The 20,934-nt window shown below is 34.2% G+C and overlaps 1 protein-coding gene across 4 annotated transcripts in view; it reads left to right on the top strand.

Annotated features, from left to right (window-relative positions):
* LOC149795475 (uncharacterized) overlaps positions 1–19,977 on the top strand; it is a 48,238-nt gene extending 28,261 nt beyond the window's left edge. For 3 of the 4 annotated variants that reach the window (XM_089965269.1, XM_089965270.1, XM_089965271.1), the window contains exons 9-13: positions 957–1,041; positions 1,511–1,632; positions 2,584–2,642; positions 6,776–6,862; positions 17,369–19,977. In XM_089965269.1, the coding sequence (XP_089821395.1) occupies positions 957–1,041; positions 1,511–1,632; positions 2,584–2,642; positions 6,776–6,862; positions 17,369–17,475 (460 nt within the window). In that variant the 3' untranslated portion in view covers positions 17,476–19,977. Of the gene's footprint in view, positions 1–956; positions 1,042–1,510; positions 1,633–2,583; positions 2,643–6,775; positions 6,863–17,368 lie in introns of those variants that run through there. The other variant, XR_016422334.1, reaches the window with a different exon arrangement.
* The last annotated feature ends 957 nt before the right edge of the window (positions 19,978–20,934 follow it).

The raw sequence follows: 20,934 nt of genomic DNA, 5'->3' as shown, positions 1-20,934 counted from the left end.
ATGAGTAGCTTTGTAAATGGGATATAATTCAAATTTTATTCCCAAAAGGGAATGATCATACTGGGAGTCGTAACATCCCTTGATACTGTTTGACAAATTCTGTGTATTTATTCAGATTCCTTGTTTTTTTGGAGTATATTTGTACTTGGTTATAATCATGATAAAGAAACGTAGTTGTATTTATCAATTTGAACCTGTTTAATGCACCATATTGTCTAACCTGTGTAGAGGGCCCCAGTGTTTTATCTTAATCACCTTTACAGATGACTGCCATCTCGTCTCCATCTGCATGGGTTGTAGTCTGGCCTTGCACAGTGTGGGTATATGAGAAAACATGCTAGTATATTCCCATCGACTGTATTTCCTGGTGTATTCCTGGTTTCTTCCAAGACCAGATATACTGGCTGCCATGTATAATGTTCTGACAAATGGCATAACAATATGATCAGAATTTTTTTTTACAAGTATTCTCAGTGCTTTTTATTTGTATGTCTCTGTAAGCAAAATGCTATTGATGCTTTTCACAGATTTCAGTCTTTTCCTTATCAACATTTGTGTTTTGGTTACCCAGTTCTCACTGAAATGCTGTAAATTTTTGGCTGTTACAGCCAGGACAGTGGTGTAACAGAAATCTATAAATGCAAGATTGTAGGTTTGAGCTTGTACATTGTTGCAAAGTTTTTTTTATTTTAATTATCTTCCTGTGTTTTGCTGACAGTTCAAGTTCCTATCTCAACAGCAGCAACATCAACCACACTTGGTTTTTTGTATAGCTGCATGTGTACAGCTATAGATAAAAATGAAGTAACATGATGGGACCAGTGGTACATTAGGTCATAAAGTTCACGTACAGTTAATAAATTTGAATAAAAAAACAAGTTAACTAGTTGCTGCTAGGATCGTCTTTGAAAAGAAATGTTTTTGAATACCATTGTCAAGTTTGTTTTCGTTTACAGCAGGAGCTCTTCGAGAGAAAGAGAAAGAGAGCAACAAAGGGAGCTTCGGCACAAAGAGAAGGAAGCTTATAAAAAGAGATGCATTGTAAGTCCACCCTCTTGGGGCTCATTTTAATATATACACTTACACACACACACGCGCGCGTATGTGTGTGTATGTACGTGTGTATATATGTATGTGTGTGTATATATATATATATATATATATATATATATATATATATATATATAATTTGGGCGAGCTTATATTTAAGCTTGGGATTTTCATGAGATAAATATGTATGCAGTGGTGCATCAAGACCACTTGGAAAGATGGGATACCTTCAATAAGATTACAGCTTTAAAAAGGGGTGTGTGATTCCCAAACATTTTATATAATGGTGCATAAGTAATTATAATGTAAATGCAGTAAATTCAAATAGTTCTCTCATTTAATAAATTCACATTAAGTAGCCATAATAATCATTGTACACTTTTTGATTAGATTTTCGAGAACAGCACTTTCAGAATTAAATAAATGCAGATATTCCATACATTTTGGTCCTTTGCTTCAGGAGGAGCGGAGAATAGTTTACATAGGTCGTTTGCCAAATGACTATACGCGAAGACAGCTCCGCAGGCGATTTGAAAGGTTTGGAGAAATAGAAGACACACGAGTTCATATGCGAGAACATGGGTTAGTAAAAAAAAATGGTTGCTGTCTGATAAATGCTTATCCTAATCAATTAGGGTCATACCAGATGATCTTTTAAAAAGTGGCACAAAGTACTTTCATTGTACCTTGTTTTACAAATTAAGCAGCCATTTAAGCCACCAGAAATTGAAAATATCTAAAATTCCACTTCCCCATCAGGTAAGTACTTGACATAAACTCTTGCTTAACCAGCTGTTATAAAAATGTACAAGTTGATGTTGTTGATGACCTTGTTTGATGCTGTGGAAGGTTGATTTCTTGTACTAGTTCTGTGACCCAGTTGCAGTATAATGCAGATAACAGCTTAGGTGGCAAAACTGTCCAAGAAAATAAGATTATCTTTTTTATTATTGTTTTTTTAGCATTACTAGTGGATTATGTACTACACTTTTCCGTTCGTTTAAAATATTGTGTTCCCAAAATTTTGAGGGTGGTGTCTTCTTACCATGGTAACCCAAGTGCATCATTGAATTGGGCTTAAATTTTGGGACTGATTAATCGGGGTTTTTTTTGTTTTGTCTTTTTCCAGCAATGAATGCCTTTTGGTTGGATATTTGTTCCCCATAAAGTTCCAAAGACAACTTGCACAAGGACTGCCATGTAATATTTTTCTTGTCTTCAACAAATGTTTATCCTGAAAATAGCAATCGCCTATTTGCAGATTATGATGTACACATGGTGTTAGCTGCAGACAAATTGTGTTTAAAATTCCATCAAGTAACAATGTTGAAGAATCAAGACTTTCAAGTCAGAGGTTAAGAATAAATTTGATAGTTACCTGTGTCCATGTTGACAAGCCATGATTTATTCAATTTTTTTTTCAATTATTTCTCCATGAAGAATTAAATACCATTAATTTGTTGCATCATAATTTGCCATCACACTCTACCCCTACTAACTTCTTGTAACTTATTTTACATATTTATTTTTCAGAGATAACTATGGGTTTGTCACTTTTTGCTACACCTGTGATGCATATGCAGCAATTGAAAGTAAGTATAAATAAGGAAATTCATGAATGAAATGGTTTTTTTTATGCTGATGAAAAACAGTGGGAATTTATTGCTCTAAACTGCCTTGTAAAGGTGTGTTTATAACTATTAATTAACTTTGTTCAGATATGATGTAAAGTAAAATCTGAAACCACAGTGTGGTATTGTAATTCTAATTTGCTGACTGCTGATCTGAACAACTTGAAACAAGAATATTAGTAGATTTTTTCATTAGGTGAATTCCTTTCACTTTTCTACTGTCTGATAACATTGTGCACTTCTAGCCAACTTTTTCTTTCATTGTTAAATTATGGTTATTATAAGAGATAATCTGTTTGCAAAGGTAGTGAGTTCATCAAGTTATTGACTAGTTAATGTTAGGTACCCTTCCAAGTACATTTCATAAGCTGAGTCACAACGGCTACATATGTTCTTTGGTGACTGGATGATATGCTGTTTTTAATTGAATAATACTATGCTTTTCAGTGGTTGGCTTTTGCCAGCTTCATAATTATATATGGTAATTATGATAACACCTTATATTAAAGGAACACTTAGCAGCATGGGGTAATTAGATTACTTGTTTATATGTTTCATTTTATCAGGATGTTCGAACAAAGGTCATTATTGTGAATTTAAAAATCAAAATGTAAGAGACTTCTATCTGTAAACACCATTATTTGGCTGCTCATGATGGGTAAATTTAACATTCTTTGAACTACTGTGTTGGCTGCATTGTATCGTCAAGACCATATATGGGTTCACTTATGAGCATCGTCCATGCATAATAGAGCTGATCTGATTGGCTGATTATGTGAACAAACCAGAGGTCATGTATTTGAGCAGATTTGTTTTATAAGCTCATATCGGATAGGCCAAGTTTGCAAACACCCTTTGCTAGTGTGTAAATGTCTTTGACGAGTTCAATTATGAACAACAACCACATGTTAATGATGGGTTATTGCATCTGATTGGGTGAGTGTGTGAACACTTTAGAGGATGTATTTTGTATATGGTTTGGTATGTGCAAAGTAAAATATGAATCATAAATATGTTTAAAAGTAGTTCAGATATGATGTAAAAAGTAAAATCTGAAACCACAGTGTGGTATTATAATTCTAATTTGCTGACTGCTGATCTGAACAACTTTTAAAAAGACATTACAGGCAGATTTTCTGTTTGATTTAAGGATAGATACTGATTGAGAAGCTTTATGCATTCATTGAATTCACTGTGTTCTTGTGCTCCCTTAATTAAAAAATTACTTGTATGCATGAACTTGCATTTCAGTCCCTCTACTCCCTCCATATGAACCCTTGTGAATGAGTAAGCTGAGAGTAGGATTTCTTTTTGCTGGAGTTGAATACCTGTTTAGATGATAATAGTTTAGTATAATAAACACTTTGTCAACAGGACATGAGTGGTTCATTTCCATGTTCTGCAAAACAGGCCAACAGATGGTATATCGTGATGATCACTAGAGGTTGATCGTGAGCAACAGCCATACATATTGAGATGATCTTGCATCTTATTGTCTGAGGGTTTTGGATGCTCTAGAGGTAGTTTATCTGATCCAATGTGGTATATAAGTTTGTATTATGAATATTTTGACTGAGTTCAGACGTGAGCAGCATCTGCAGATTCAGATGAGGTGATTGTGTGTATGATGGATGAACTCTTAAGAAACCATATTTCTGATCCCAGTTTATATCATCAAGACCTCTGATATGTTCGATTATGAGAAATATTCACTCATTAATGAGAAAAATTAACATGATGTATCTGATTGGTTGAGCTTGAGAACACTGGATAAACCATATTTCTGATGGACGTTGAGATGTTGGAAGAGTTATGAGTGATGTCCACTCGTAATAAAGACGTTTTTACTTCTGTTTGACTATGTGAAAACCAAAGAGACCACATTTTTTCATAGACTTGGTAAGCTTGTACCATAGAAGCTTGGATTATTTGATTATGAGCAATATTAATCAAGATCCAAGTGGCGATCAAACCTGCAAATATTTTGTCATTCAACATTTTAACCAGAGCTGCATTGTATGGGGATTACATTATTTTCAAGGTTAAGCCTCCAGAGGACACAGACACAAGAATACATGCTGATATTACAGGTCAACACCCATAAAATGCCATGTAACACTATGTTCTTTAACTTATGAAATGGTAGAGTCAGGGAGAAATGCAGGAAAGAATACTGGTTGTATAAATGACTGCAGAGGTCAAGCTAGACTAGAATTTTAGGGAGAAGTGACTTTTTTTTAAAGACAGAACAGGTAGAAGTGGACGCAAGGCAAAAAACGCTATATATACTAATGTACTAATTAAAAAAATGTCGCAGGGCGAAGTCATTTTCACTTTTCTAACAGTAGAAGGCGAAGTTTACCTTTTTTAGGCAACTTAGTTGCCCACTACACCTGGTAGTGTGCATGACCCCTGGACTGCTGTGTTTGTTGCATTTTTAGTTTGGGAGCTGGATGATTAAATCTTGTCAATACAACTAGTCTTTTTCTTTTTTTTTTTATGGGTCACACCGAAACTTTATACTTGTTATGGTTATTGTTTTATGCACATTTAAACAAATCTTCATGCTCATGTGATTTTTGTAAGTGTTCTTGCTCTTTTGTACTTGGAATTGTGTATGATGGAATCATGAATCTGTTTTTCATTTAAGACAATCTTCTGAATGCAGCTTATGGATAGATGTTTTCTGAGTTCCTTATTGAGACTTGGTTGTTTGGAATATTTGGCAGAATTTCATGAATGCATTTAGTTGCATAATATGGACACCATCACAAGTTCTTAGATGGCCTTCATAGATGGGGTTGATTATACTTGACAAGTGCAAGTTTGCACAAGTAAAATACTGTTCAGATATGATGTAAAAAGCCCATTCTGAATTAACAGTGTGGTACATTAATTCTAATTTGCTGACTTCTGATCTGAACAAGTCTAGCTAGCTCATTACATGACAGGTAGTTGGGTTATTAATTATCTTATTTCAAAGTTTTCCTGATAATTGTATGCATTACATTGTTACTATATCAAATTTCCAAATGGACCCTGTATCTATATCAATATCATTCCCATTGTTAGAGATTTGTTGCAAACAAGATGGTCATCATAAGTTATTTGCTTTTTACTTGCATATTCATGGATAGAAGTTGTGGCACTTTTATAATTGTGTAGATTTTATGTTGAAGTAGAAAGGAACCATGTCCAGTTTTGAAGATTTTTTACATATACCTCCACCATTAGACAGAGTATATTGTTTTATGATGTCGCTCTGTTTCAAATTTCATTTCTGCATATTTCACCCTCTACAGTTACCAAACTTGATGGGTCACTTGCACTTAGATAAGAAAGAACCTTGTCAATTTTGAAATCAGAGGTCAGATCACTAACTGAAAGAAGAAGAAACAAGTTTTGCACAGTAGCATTGGTTTGACATCGAAGACCTGGACAAATCTTTGTGGATGTATTTGGGTAACAATGAAACTGATATATTTTGTCATCTAGGTCTAGCAAGAAAGTAATGGTTTCTGGCATTTTTAGTATCCTTCCGTTAAATCTATCCATGTTCCTTGCAAGGCAGTTTACTTTATTTACATGGGTAATAAATGACTTTGTCTGCCATCTCACCTCTGTCTGTTTGGGTTCTAGTCTCTGGTTTGGGACAATGTGGATATGTGACAAAGCTTGCCAGTAGCTTTTCGTGGGTCCGTAGTTCTTTCTGAGGTTCTTCCTCCACCATATATACTGGCTGCCTGTTTAGCCTATCTTGTGCTGAAAAATGGCATAAAACACTACAGCACAACAACAACCTTGTGTTGCTCTACTGTAAAACACCCAAACAAACCAAACTATCATTGATTGGACTCCACTCTTGATTGCTTTTTTGGCAATTCAGTCTTGAAGACCTTCCTAAGATCTCATTACAGGAAGAAGTCTTTTCTCAATCCTGGTAAAACAAGGAGAAGTAAGGGACAGTCGGGTAGACTTGCATAAAATGATTACAGCATCAAAGTTTTGCTTTTAATAGCATTATCAAGAAAATGACATTATTTATCATAATATTTTCTTTGTATCTGATTCTCATATATTTTTATTTTATCCAGAGGGAAATTCTATTCCTGGAGAGCCTGTGTTTGATCTCTGCTTTGGAGGCAGGAGACAGTTTTGTGCAACAGATTATGCTGATCTAGGTATGAATTGCAATCGACCTGTAAACTTATGCATTTTATATTTACCACATAACACCTAGCCAGCTGCAAAAATTAATCTTGTCATGCACTACAAACTTTACCTACTTTTTTTTTATTATTGTATCCCAATGTTTTATTTTCACCTAGGAGGGATTTCAGTCTGTACATATTGATGGCATTGTGTTCATTCCCATTAATTAAATATTTGTTTTACTAATAGTAACAAACTTTATGGTCTTACTGAACTTTGTAACAAAGTATACATCCTATGGACTTCAGTTTGATGTTGTATGTTGAGAGACATGACTGACAATTAGATAAATTAGTTGATTGCCTCGGTGTGCATCACTTGATCCTTCAAGCCATAAATATTCTCAATACTTCGTTGGGTGTTGATTAATTCTATATCCATCCATCAATCTGCCTGGCATCGGCAATGAGGTATGGTTTTATGTTCAGGTTGTCATTTGTAGAGTGTTAAGACAAAAAATTACAAAATGAAACTAGAACTGGGTATCCCCGGCCATTTTGTATCACTATACTTGTAATTATAATTGTCCTTGATTGATGTTAAATACATCATAATAGTATCGCATAAATTAAGTAAGCTGACAAAAATGCAAGTGAGCTGTATTGGAAAATATCTCATAGTTTTGCTCGAGTCCGTTGTAGGTTATGCTAATCTGTAAACATCAGTTAGATACACAAAATCATTTTGATAGCTGCTTGTCATATTCTGTGAATAGATGTACTCAGTACCTGACAGTAATTGTAGAAGATTCCTTTATTTAAACCCATAATATATCTAGTTCTCTCAGTACAGTTTTATATACCTTTATCTGATATTGATAAGGTTCATATGACAAATATTTAAACTACTTCTGCTAAACGGAAATTTGTATCAATTGGGGGTTTTCACAACAGTCTAATGCTGGTGTATAGTTTGTCTTACCTGAAAATGATGCTGAATTTATATCCAATGTGGCTGCCACAGTGTCTGATTAGAAAATCTTGTCATTCAAGAGTATCAGATATTTTCAATACTTGGTACTATAAAAAAAGGAAATAAGTCTTTTCTGACAGTAGAGCATTGGTCTCTGTGGAAATATTTGGTTTGGAGTGCCGTCAGAGCAAACACTGAAAGTTCATAACTTGATCAGCCCTTATACAGTTCAGAAGTTTGTCATCAAAGCTGAAAAGTTTTTACTCAAAACTATGTCAGTATGTAGTAATAGGTAGTCCAGTAAGGTGCCATGTTTGCAAGATTTTCTAAAGTAATGGGCACTTTAAGTGGAAAGACTGGGAAAGTGATACTATACTTCTCAAATACCTTGATGTGCTTTATAATGATAAAACTACTTTGTACATATGCCATTCACATGCATTCCATGGGATGCTTTGTTGGAACGTGTACTTTAACATAAACTCCATTTTTGACTTAATTGTAACAAAAGGAACTTGGATGAACCAAGTTTCTTTTTTTTTCTTTGGAAGAGTTAAAATGAAAGACCTGTCACTTGAAAAAAAATACTTCTCTTAAATTCTTGTGTTTTGAGGGTAAAAATTTTCATATTTGTAAAAACTAAGGTATTAGACAAAAAGTAGATGTATTCAGCTTTCATCAGTAGCTGTATTCGAAAGGGAGGTATACAAGAAATAATAGATGTCCATTTTCACAATTGGAGTATAGCATAATGGGGTTTGACAATTATTTTATGGTAACTCAATTTTCATTAAGAACTGTATTCCCCAAAGTGTGGCAATGATTATCAAGCTAAACTGACACCTCTTATTGGAGCACTTGATGTGCAATGAATAGAATGGTGCTTGATATAAATTGAATGAGCCACAAGGATTTAGAAATTCAAGTTGCTGTTAAGACTACAGTGCTCACTTTTTGAATGTGGCCATTGTTGTAAGTGAGTCCATCTTGTAGAAAGGTATTTTCCAACAAGTGTACATCAGAATAATGCACAATACCCTAGAATAATGAATCGGTGGATCTAACAGCCAAATTTTTTAATCAGGAGCCCTGTTCAATGACATTGATGGAGCCCTATAGTAGTTGCATTTGTCAGGTCAAGAAATTTGTGGTTCTTCCCAGGTTCTTCCTCCACCATTAATGCTAACCGCCATGCATAGCCTATCAAGACATCTGAGTTCAGTTTTGAGCCTTCTATGTCCTCATGTAGAGGAGAGAAGACCCTGGTGTCTGATGGTGAATGTGAGAATCTGTACCATGCCGATGAAGTTGTTTTGAATATAACTTAAAAATGCACTGTTTGTCACTTTTGTCAAATATACATCAGAATTTGAAGAAATTTAAAATATATACTCCTTTAACATTGTGCAGACACGATTGCACAAAACAAGCATATTACTAGCACATGAAATATTGATGCATTATTGGACATTTCAGCTGCACAGGACATTTGAAACTAAAAACTAATCCTTCTGTCAAACACAACTTTTTTGCACCTCTGATAGGTAGGCACATTCCAACATATCAAAATATATATGGGGGTTGATTTAAATAAGAAGTAAACAGTCTTTGGTGATGCAGTTTTTATATTAACAAAACTTTAATTAGTTTTAGATTTTTAAATATATTTAGTTTCAACAATAGTTGTACACTCCAAAGTGGCAATGATTATCAGCCTAACTGACACCTCTTATGGGAGCACTTGATGTGCAGTGAATAGAACTGAGCTTGAAATAAATCGTATGAGCCACAAAGATTTAGACAGATAACTTGCTTTGCATGGAGTACAGGACCAAGATGGTGTTTACACTTTTGCTTGGCATTAAATTCACAACAAATTTAAGAGAAATGATAGGATCAAAATATTTTTACAGAGATTATAGAATTAAACCTTGTGTTCTTGCAATGGTTGAAGAGAATTTGGATACACTTTAGAAAATTGCTATTTTAGTCTTGCTGTAATGAGGGCTGTTCCATTAAAACATGCATGGTACCCAGGAAAGGCAGTTTAACAAGAGGTACTTTGATTTCAGAGAGTTCATATTAAAATGACCAGAAAAATCTAAATTGCATCTACGAGTGAGTACCCAACTTTAAAAGTGCCTTCACTGGGTCCCATAAATCGGACGAGTTGATAGAAATGCCTTGTCTGTACTCAAGAATATTCTAAAAGAAGATTGAAAATGGTCAACATAAAAATATTATTGACTGCATTAAGAGCTTAGTGGAAAAACCTTTTCCGTCAAACATGTCCAAAGACTATTTTTGTCTTTTGGAATGGAATTTACAAAACAGGTTTGATAAACTATTTTTTTTAGAAGGATATTTTACTCAGTTACAAACTAGTTTGATATCACAGTATTTTTTATGGAGTAATTATAATTGAGGATTTCACATGCAACTATCATTTAACTGGTTTTCATTTATATTTTAACAATTTATACATGTCAAATTAACTTTAATATTATGAGAGTACTATAGGTAATGTCAAATTCTATTTCAGACCATCTGTCATTTCTGCTGCATTTACTCATTTGACAAAAGAATGGTTGGAGTATTTATCAGTTTTTAGCCAAAACGTGGAGGTCTTGGATGTTTTAACTGGAAAAACATTGTTGGTACCCATGTGTGCAAAGGATGCACATGTTTCCATTTAAAATTTTCCAGAGAATTCTCCCTCAGATGTTCAATCACAAAAACTCACAATTAAATAAAGACAAGTTGCATTCTCTATGTAGAGAAGTGGAAAAATCACATTTTCATTTATTGCCTGAATGTGCTGTAGTTGAAAGATGAATGCATGCATCTTTTACATTTTAACTTCACGGCAGTAGATACAACATTGAGAATATATCGACAAAACAAATCTGATCGCAATTTTAACTTGATTCTACGTGTAGGAAAGAACTACATATTGCAGTTGAATATTCACAATAAAGTACCAAACCTAGAAATGTTTAAGAAAGAAATAAAATATTTGTATAAATTCATTAACTATACAGCCTGCGAAAACTGTTTGAGAGAAATTCAGTTATAGATGGGAAGCTTTTGTAAGTTATAATTGATCAATCATTTTGACTTCAGATCTTTTATAAGCTTCAAGGTATACAATATAATGTTCATACCATCATGCATGATAGACGAGAGAATATCTTTGTACCTGACAAGTAAGGGAGTAACTATTAAACAATATAGAATTATGGAATACAACAGTTATATAGAACATTAAACTTCAATAAATTTCTTTTCGTTTTGATTAGAAATTGATACAAATAATCCAGACATATATTTAATTTATTGTTTAAACACAAGACTTGCAGATTTTCTCTAAAGTAGTCTGGGGAAATGCCACACAAACCACAGCTATTTACGTACAAGATTTATTAATTATCAAATATTTTTACAAATGTACACACCAAAGTGGCAATGATTATCAAGCAGAACTGACACCTCTTATGGGAGCACTTGATGTGCAGTGAATAGAATAATGCTTGACATAAATTGTATGAGCCACAAAGGAATTGGAAAGACAACTTACTTTGCATACAGTACATGTCCAAGATGGTGTCTCTACTTGTCTCGTGCTCCTTGGCATTAAATTCATAAAAATTTTAAGAGAAATGAAGAAATTCAACTGTCCAGAAAGAATGAAAGAAATAAAACCCTTGTTCTGACAATTTGGAGACCTTTTGGACAAAAGTTACCATTTAAAGAGTCTTGTGCTGAAGATACACAAGGGAATGTCTTTATTTTTTGGCCAACTAATGATACCCGAGAAGAATAAGGGAGTAACTATTTTAACAGTGATATAGAATGCGACAGTTATATTAATTGTATAACGTAAATATTCTCTTCTACATAAATTTTCTTCTTTCTGTAAAATTTTAAAAAAATTACATCAATAATGCAAACATATTTGTTCAGATTCTCAGTATAATAGACGGGGGGGATGACACCCAAACCCATGGCTACCCATGTACAGGGTATATTAGATATTTATATTTTTAGAAAATGTTAACCTGGAGTGGCATTGATTATCGGGCAAAACTGAAGCCTAATGAGAGCACTTGATGTGCTGCGAATAGAACTATGGGCCACAAAGGATTTGGCCAACTTGCTTTGTTTATAGTACAGTACCAAGATGATATCGACATGTCTTATACTAGGCCAGACATTGGTATCCATTTAGAACTGCTGTGCCAGGTTTACTCAGGTGTCTAGTGCTGCGTGCAAAGTTGTTTTTGTCCATTATCATTTTTAGTACATACAATACAAGACTACAATTCACACTCAATGCCTTTACAAAGTATCTGATGTGGCACCTTTGGCACATTGCCACAGGTTGCGAATACCTGTCCTAGGCAATATGTATCAAGGGTTTTGTGATCCAGTATGGTCAATGTGTTGGATGTTTCCATATTAGATAGAACCATTATAAACAAGTAGGTTTCTGTCTACATTGTGCAAAAAAAGAAGAGCTGACAAAATTTTGGGATTATAGCATTTCTGTTGAATCTAAACTTTAAGGTGGTCAAGTTCAATTTCAATTCAGCCTTTGTTCTAGACAATACTTAATGGGAGAAAGTATAATTTTTAGCTCTACTGGCAATAAGTCGGAAGTGCTTGTTAGATGGCAGGTTGCCCATCATGTGTCTGTACGCATTAGGTTATCACTATTTTTAAAATATTTGCAGGATTGCCATGAAACTTTAAACTCACATTCATCCCAAGGTTAAGTTGGTCCTAGGTGAAGATGGTGCCAATTACTATAGTCCTCTTGATGGGTACAATATTCAGAATAAATTGGTAAAATAAATCTGGTGAAATTCGAATTTGAGTTTACTTGTCTGAAATAACTTCAGCTTTTAATGGCATATTCAAAATAATGTACCAAACTTGAAAACAGTTACGAAAAAAAATATCAGTACAAAATAAGCAAGTATTCAGTCTACAAAAACGGAAAAATTCTGTTATGGATGGGAAGCTTATGAAAGTAAAATTGCTGTACCTTTTTTGTTCGGAACCATTTTTAATCTGTAATGTGTTAAACATTGTGTATTGTCACATAGTTGTACAATGGAATATGTTTTCTGCTGACTATTGTAGCTGACAAGAATTAAGTTAATAACAATTTTAACAGTGATATAGAATACAATTTAATAGAATGTGCAACATAAATTCTCCCTCTCCTATATAAATTTCCTTCCTTCCTTAATGTTTTTAAAAAATAAATTTTTATTAATAATTCCAAGGTATATTTAATTTATCGTTTCAATATATAACTGTCAAATTCTCAATAAAGTAATCTGGGATGCTGTCCCAACTGAAAGGTACCCATGTACAGAGTTTATTCAGTATTTAATGTTCACTCCTAAGTGGCAATGATTATCAGGCGAAACTGACACCTCTTATGGGAGCACTTATGTGCGATGAATAGAACCATGCTTGATATAAATTGTATGAGCCACAAAGATTTGGACAGTTAACTTTTTATTGATTGTAGTACAGGACCAAGATTGTGTTACACTTGTGCAAGTTTGGCATTAAATTCACAACAAATTTAAGAGAAATGTAGAATTAGGCTGTCTTGATAGATTATAGAATTAAAACTTGTGTTTTTGCAACAATATAATGTTCATACTATCATGTATGATAGATGAGAGAATATCTTTGTACCTGACAAGTAAGGGAGTAACTATTTAATAATATAGAATTATGGAATACAAAAGTTATATAGAACATAAAACTTCAGTAAATTTCGTTTTGTTTCGATGAGAAATTGATACAAATAATCCAGACATATATTTAACTTATTGTTTAAATACAAGACTTACAGATTTTCTTTTAAAGTATTCTGGGGAATGCCACACAAACCACAGCTATTTACGTACAAGATTTATTAATTATCAATATATTTTTACAAATGTACACACCAAAGTGGCAATGATTATCAAGCAAAACTGACACCTCTCATGGGAGTACTTGATGTGCAGTGAATAGAATAATGCTTGACATAAATTGTATGAGCCACAAAGGAATTGGAAAGACAACTTACTTTTGCATACAGTACATGTCCAAGATGGTGTCTCTATTTGTCTTGTGCTCTTTGGCATTCAATTGATGAAAATTTTAAGAGAAATGAAGAAATTCAACTGTCCAGAAAGAATGAAAGAAATAAAACCCTTGTTCTGACAATTTGGAGACCTTTTGGACAAAAGTTACCATTTAAAGAGTCTTCTTGTGCTGAAGATACACAAGGGAATGTCTTTATTTTTTGGCCAACTAATGATACCTGATAAGAATAAGGGAGTAACTATTTTAACAGTGATATAGAATGCAACAGTTATATTGATTGTATAACATAAATATTCTCTCTTTCTCCCATATAAATTTCCATCTTCCTGTACTTTTTAAAAAAAATTGACATCAATAATGCAAACATACTTGTTTAAACATGTGACTCAAATTCTCAGTATAATAGACGGGGGGATGACACCCGAACCCATGGCTACCCATGTACAGGGTATATTAAATATTTATATTTTTAGAAAATGTTAACCCAGAATGGCATTGATTATCGGGCAAAACTGAAGCCTAATGAGAGCACTTGATGTGCTGCGAATAGAACTATGGGCCACAAAGGATTTGGCCAACTTGCTTTGTTTATAGTACAGTACCAAGATGGTATCGACATGTCTTATACTAGGCCAGACATTGGTATCCATTTAGAACTGCTGTGCCAGGTTTACTCAGGTGTCTAGTGCTGCGTGCAAAGTTGTTTTTGTCCATTATCATTTTTAGTACATACAATACAAGACTACAATTCACGGTCTATGCCTTTACAAAGCATCTGATATGGCACCATTGGCACATTGCCACAGGTTGCGAATACCTGTCCTAGGCAATATGTATTAAGGGTTTTGTGGTTCAGTATGGTCAACATGTTGGATGTTTCCATATTAGATAGAACAAGTATAAACGTGTAGGTTTCTGTCTACATTGTGCAAAAAAGAAAAGTTGACAATTTTTGGATTATAGCATTTCTGTTGAATCTAAACTTTAAGGTGATCAAGTTCAATTTCACTTCAGCCTTTGTTCTAGGCAATACTTAATGGGAGAAAGTATCATTTTTAGCTCTACTGACAATAAATCAGAAGAGCTTATTAGATGACAGGTTACTTTTAAAATATTTGCAGGATTGCCATGAAACTTGAAACGCACGTTCATCCCAAGGTTAAGTTGGTCCTAGGTGAAAATGGTGCCAATCGCACCTCTAAAATGGCAGTCATGGTGGCTATCTTGAAAATCTTGTTGTCACTATTACTGTATGAGTGGCCACATCAGCATAGGATTTTGTCTGAAAGATTGTGATGTATGATTCAGAATGAAACTTGTGCCAATTATTATAGCCATCTTGATGGGTACAGTATTCAGAAAAAATCAGTAAAATAAATCTGTTGAAATTTAAATTTGAGTATACTTGTCTGAAAGAGCTTCAGTTTTTAATGGCATATTCACAATAATGTACCAAACTTGAAAACAGTTAAGAAAGAAATCATTGCAAAATAAGCAAGAATTCAGTCTACAAAAATGGGGAGAAATTCTGTTATGGATGGTATGCTTATTAAAGTAAAATTGTTCTTTTTTGTTCCGAACCATTTTTAACCTGTAATGTGTTAAACATTGATTATTGTCACATAGTTGTACAAGGGAATATGTTTTGTGCTGACTATTGTAGCTGACAAGAATACATTAATAACAGTTTTAACAGTGATAGAGAATACAGTTTAATAGAATGTGCAACATAAATTCTCCCTCTCCTATATAAATTTCCTTCCTTAATATTTTTAAAAAATAAATTTTTATTAATAATTCCAAGGTATATTTAATTTATTGTTTCAATATATATAACTGCCAAATTCTCAATAAAGTAGTCTGGGATGCCATTCCAACTGAAAGGTACCCATGTACAGAGTTTATTCAGTATTTATATTTTTCACTCCAAAGTGGCAACGATTATCAGGCGAAACTGACACCTCTTATGGGAGCACTTAATGTGCGGTGAATAGAACCATGCTTGATATAAATTGTATGAGCCACAAAGATTTAGAAAGTAACTTTTTATTGATTGGAGTACAGGACCAAGATTGTGTTTAAACTTGTTTTGTGCAAGTTTGGCATTAAATTCACAACAGATTTAAGAGACATGTAGAATTAGACTGTCTTGATAGATAATAGAATTAAAACTTGTTTTCATAGAATGTGATGCAGTATTGAGGAGGCCATGGGAGAAGTAGAATGTTCAGTTCCTCAGTAATCAAAATTAAAATCTTAGTGTCCTGAGTCACTGTATAGTGTCAGTTGGATGACCATACAGAATCTGCATTTGGTTTCTTAGAAATTGCATTAAATTCCCAAGCATCAAGTTGTTCAGGCTCATGACCGAATTTAAAAGGTGATGATGTACTTGCACTGTTGTGTGTTTGATCATTCTGTAAAAGATTTTAGAAAAAGTCTCAAAAAAGTGTATGTGAGAAAGCTTTCCAGTCTTTTGCCAGAGGTCAGTGGATTTTTGCGCAAGTTTTTCCAGGTTCTTCACCAGTTACACTGGCCGCCATGCATAATCTATCATATGCTGGAAAATGGTGGTAACTCCACAACAACAGTGTAATATAGGTAAAGACAGTGGCCAAGCTTAAAATGCTATTTTAAAAAATCGTTGATAACCAAACAGTATCTATTTAAATTGATTCTGCATGAAAGTGAGACTGGCTACTGCAAGAGATTGATGGGGAGGGTATCAAGGGGATTGGCTACTGCAAGAGATTGGGAGGAGGATATCAAAGGGAAATAAAGGTGGAGATCTGCAGCACAGTTCAAGTTAACATGTTTTTACTTTTCATTGATGGAATAAAATCCATTTTGTCATTTTTGGCATGGTTTTTTTTTTTTTTCTCGGAATCAGGGGCATTTGGTATTTTCACTTGGAGTCTTTTACAGTTCCACATCATTCCAAAACCTGGTAAGAAAAGAAACAATTAAATGTTAAAGAGGTATGGGTGTTTAAGGTGATCAAGAGGAGAATAAGAGTTGGTGAGATTTAATATTGGCTGGATATGAGAGGTGATCATTGATGAGATCTGGTCACTGCTTGCCACTATTTTAGGTCTATGGAACTTTTATGGTTAAAGCCGCTTTGGTGCTGGATTTGAGAACAGAATAGTATGGGTTAAAATCATGCCAAGACCAGGACAGTCCTTTACAGATCACCTGCCTACATAGGTTTAAGTCTCTGGCTCTGCCATTGTGAGTGTATGCAAAAGCATGCCAGTAGATTCCCGTGGGTTGGCAGTTTCTGGATTTTCCCCGTTTCTTCTCCAAATGTACTTGCCTTCATGACCAGCCTTTCATGTGCTGAAAGGTGGTGTTAAATGAATAGATGTAATATTAACTGTGTTGAAATGATGTACAACAGACTTAGTGTCAGCTGCAGTATAATCTCTAAATATGTATTCTATTTGCAGATGGAAACATGGAGGTTGAGGAGGAATACACACTGCCAGCTCAGAAGTCTGCAAACCTAGATTTTGACACTCTACTGCAGCAAGCAAAGAAAGCAGCCAAGAGATGACCAATGTGGTTCTTAGATAAGGCAGAATTTCAAAGACTTAAAATGAGAAAGACCTTTCTGAAAATTCCAATTTTCAAGATTTCTTTTTAGTTGTCTAATGCAATGTAAATCTAGACAGCTGTTGCTCATCATATTTATACTGTTTGCCTACAGTTACATCCAGATTTCCTGTCAGATATTCTTCATAAATTCAAGGGTATTTTTACCTCACCTGGCATATAAAACATAATTTTGAAAATGCTGAACGGACTACAACACTAGGGTACTAGGTCTGAATGTCTTGCAAGTTTCAGTGGGACTGTATGGTGGGGGTACTTAGATTTGGTGAATATGATAGTTTCTATATGACTGCATATGAATGTGTATGGGGATTTGGTTGTCATGATAGTTTTTACATGCCTGTACTAGGAATTGGGTTGTCACAATAGTTTCTGTATATTTGATGCCTTTTTTAAAATTAGATTTCAGTATATTGTCCTATCATAAGTGTTTTAAAGAAGAGAAAAAGAAACCTGACAATGGTAGGGTTGTGTATTTGTGTCCTTATCAGTCCATCTATTCATCCATCAGTTGGGATTAGCATTGAGGTCACTTGAATTTTTGTTTAAACTGAATACTCTTTAAACAATAATAACCATGTCTGATCAAAAGCATTTAATTTTTAAGCCTGGAGATTTTTCTGGGTTTGTTACGCATGAGTTTCACTATATTTGAGTTACATCAGTATTAGTTTTCATTCACATTTTTGTTTCTTGTTCACATCTTGAATTTATTTTGTTTTTCTTCCTATCACATTTTGAATGAATTTGCTGAATTTATTGGAAAATTTTAGCCTAATGGGGTGCTATCATTTCTATCACCATGTAATTATATTTCACATGTTGCAGGATTGCTTTTGTGTAGGGACTGGAGACCACACTTCATGAACCCCGTTTTGTGCCCGTTTCACTTTATGGGTTGAAATTGTAAAATAGAGATTCTTTTTTATTCTACAATGTAGAGGTGTATCGTGGTATGATTAACTGTACATAAATAAAAAGTTCCTTCATGTTTATAATGAATGGGTATATACTAAACCACTGGTATTTACAGTAAATTAATGTCTTGCAGACTGTTTTGAAGTGGCAGATGCATGAATTGCTCAGTATAATGCCCTTCATTATAACATTTCCAGGTATAATGATAAGAGTGTCATGGATCCCATTTCAGATTGGTAGTAAAGTGAGTACTTTATTATGTGACATTGTACCTGGGCACTGTCAGGGATAGTGTTGTAATGGGTAGCATATTCTGTGTCTGCCATGGACAGTGTTGTAATGGGGAAGTAATGTATTACTACTGCTAACATGTTGATATTTTTCTGTACAACATGCTTACTAAATATTTCACCTGGATAAACTAAGGATTTTGTGCTGTGTGTGCATTTTGCATTAGCATTTTTTGGCGCCAACCTTGAGTTAATATTAGCTTATTAAATTAATATTGTCTTCTGCTCCCTCTTGAACAAATGTGCATTTGTTAAGGGTTGCCTCTTGGATCAGTGTAGATTTATTGAGTGGGGGGGTGGGGTGAGTGTAGGTATGTTAAAGAGTGCCTCTTAGGAAAGTGTAGATTTGTCGATGGCTGCCTTTTTGACTAGTACAGATTAATTTCTGTCTTGCCTGTGAAAAGTGAAATGGGTATTTTTGGTGGCAACAGTGATTTCTGACACTGTCAATGTCATGTGATATCTTTTTGAAAGTCTTCTGCATCAGTTGCACTTTTTGATACCAAATACCTCATGTTTGTACCTGATGTGACAGGTGTCTTGCCAGAGTCTTTCACAGGAGAGATCTTGGGTAGGTCCATTTGAGATCTGGAACATTCTAGACTGCCTTTAAATATGGGACACTGTTCTGAACATGTACAGGCCTTTCTCAGTGAAGATGTTGTACAGAGAAAACGTTCATGTAAATCAAACTGGTGGGACTGAAAATGAACTTGTCAGGCAGTGATTGCTGAAAGCATTTTGAAACTAAAAAGGCTTTCATACAGCGGATCTAATTCATTCATAAAGAAGAGAACATCTGGGCTTTTAGCTCATCTTGTCGTAGCTAGAAGAGCCATTGAGATGGCCAGTTGATATTTTCACATGGAATGAACAGACAGGACCCAAATCTGCTGGTGCTTCACAAGATGCCAGATCTGGGACTACTTTATTTACAGTTGGATATGTATTTTGGTTGCGCAGTTTTTCAGCCGGAATGCAAATCCGTAGTTTTTGGAAAGATAATCTAATCTGGCAGAGATTTTGTAGGATCTTGTTTAAGAAAAAGTTTGTTTTGTATGATTTTTCATTTACACCACTTATAATACATTGTTGTTTTGCATTTACAATGCTTTTCATTAATTTTGTTTACTATTTTGAATTGTATGTATCATGACCTCTGATGTTACGGAGATGATCAAAGTCAATCAGTGAATTTAATGGTGGAGAGTTGAATAAAAATTTTGAATTCACAATACTGGTCTTTTTGTTATAACTATAATGAATAAAAACAAAAAAGAGTGCCACTGTTACTAAGGGACTCGATATTATCATCTACAGATCTCTATGCAGATGACACAGCATTGTCATACATCCATCACACAAGGCATGAACACAAAATTTCTATACAGAATGCCCAAAACAAACAGGACAACTGTGCACATTGAATGGCATGGATGGAAATACTAGTATAAATTTAAAATAGTACTTTTCTTAAGACGGCAAAAAAGGACAAATCTTGATAATGATGAACTATGTTTGACATGGAAGGATAAAATTTTGCAAATGTTCTGTCATGAGAGACTATTTGGTGTTTTAGTAGGTAATAACCTATCATGGACTAAACAAATCAAACATCAGTTTAAAAACAAAAAAGTCTATTCAAGTTTATGGCTGCTCAGTAGGTATAAGACATTTTCTCCCTGAAAGGCACAGAAAATACTGTGTAATACAGTTTGGGGTAATTCAAACGATAAAAACAGCAAAGCTGGCACATCTTCAAAAAAGAGTATTTTGGCTAATACCAGAAAGAAAGCAAGTAATATTTAGCTGGTAAGTAAAATATACCTATTAAAGACTGAATCTGAGAAAAGCCAGCTTAATGTACAGGATATCCAATAATAGTGCCCCTGAATATTTGCAATCACTATGCCAGTATAGGCTAAATGGCAATACTCACCACCCACTTTAAATCCATGTCTACCAAACTAAAATTGCCAAACCAAATAAGGAATTAATTTTTAAAATAGTTTTCAGTACTTTGGAACTTTGCCCTGGAATAGTATTCCAGTTGAGATTAGAAATGCCTACTATTTCCTCCTCCCAAACCCAATATATCCAGTAGATTCAGAGATGCAGCTAAAATAAATTCCTTTGTATGAGGGTCTCAAGGTAGATTAGTTTTTAGCTAATTGTGTTGCCCTCTTTAAATA

The sequence above is a fragment of the Sinohyriopsis cumingii genome, chromosome 7 (genome assembly GCF_028554795.1).
Source record: "Sinohyriopsis cumingii isolate HCF-2022 chromosome 7, ASM2855479v2, whole genome shotgun sequence".
Classification (NCBI taxonomy): domain Eukaryota; kingdom Metazoa; phylum Mollusca; class Bivalvia; order Unionida; family Unionidae; genus Sinohyriopsis; species Sinohyriopsis cumingii.
The sequence above is the reverse complement of the archived record's forward strand: the minus strand, read 5'-3'. Positions and strand labels throughout refer to the sequence as shown.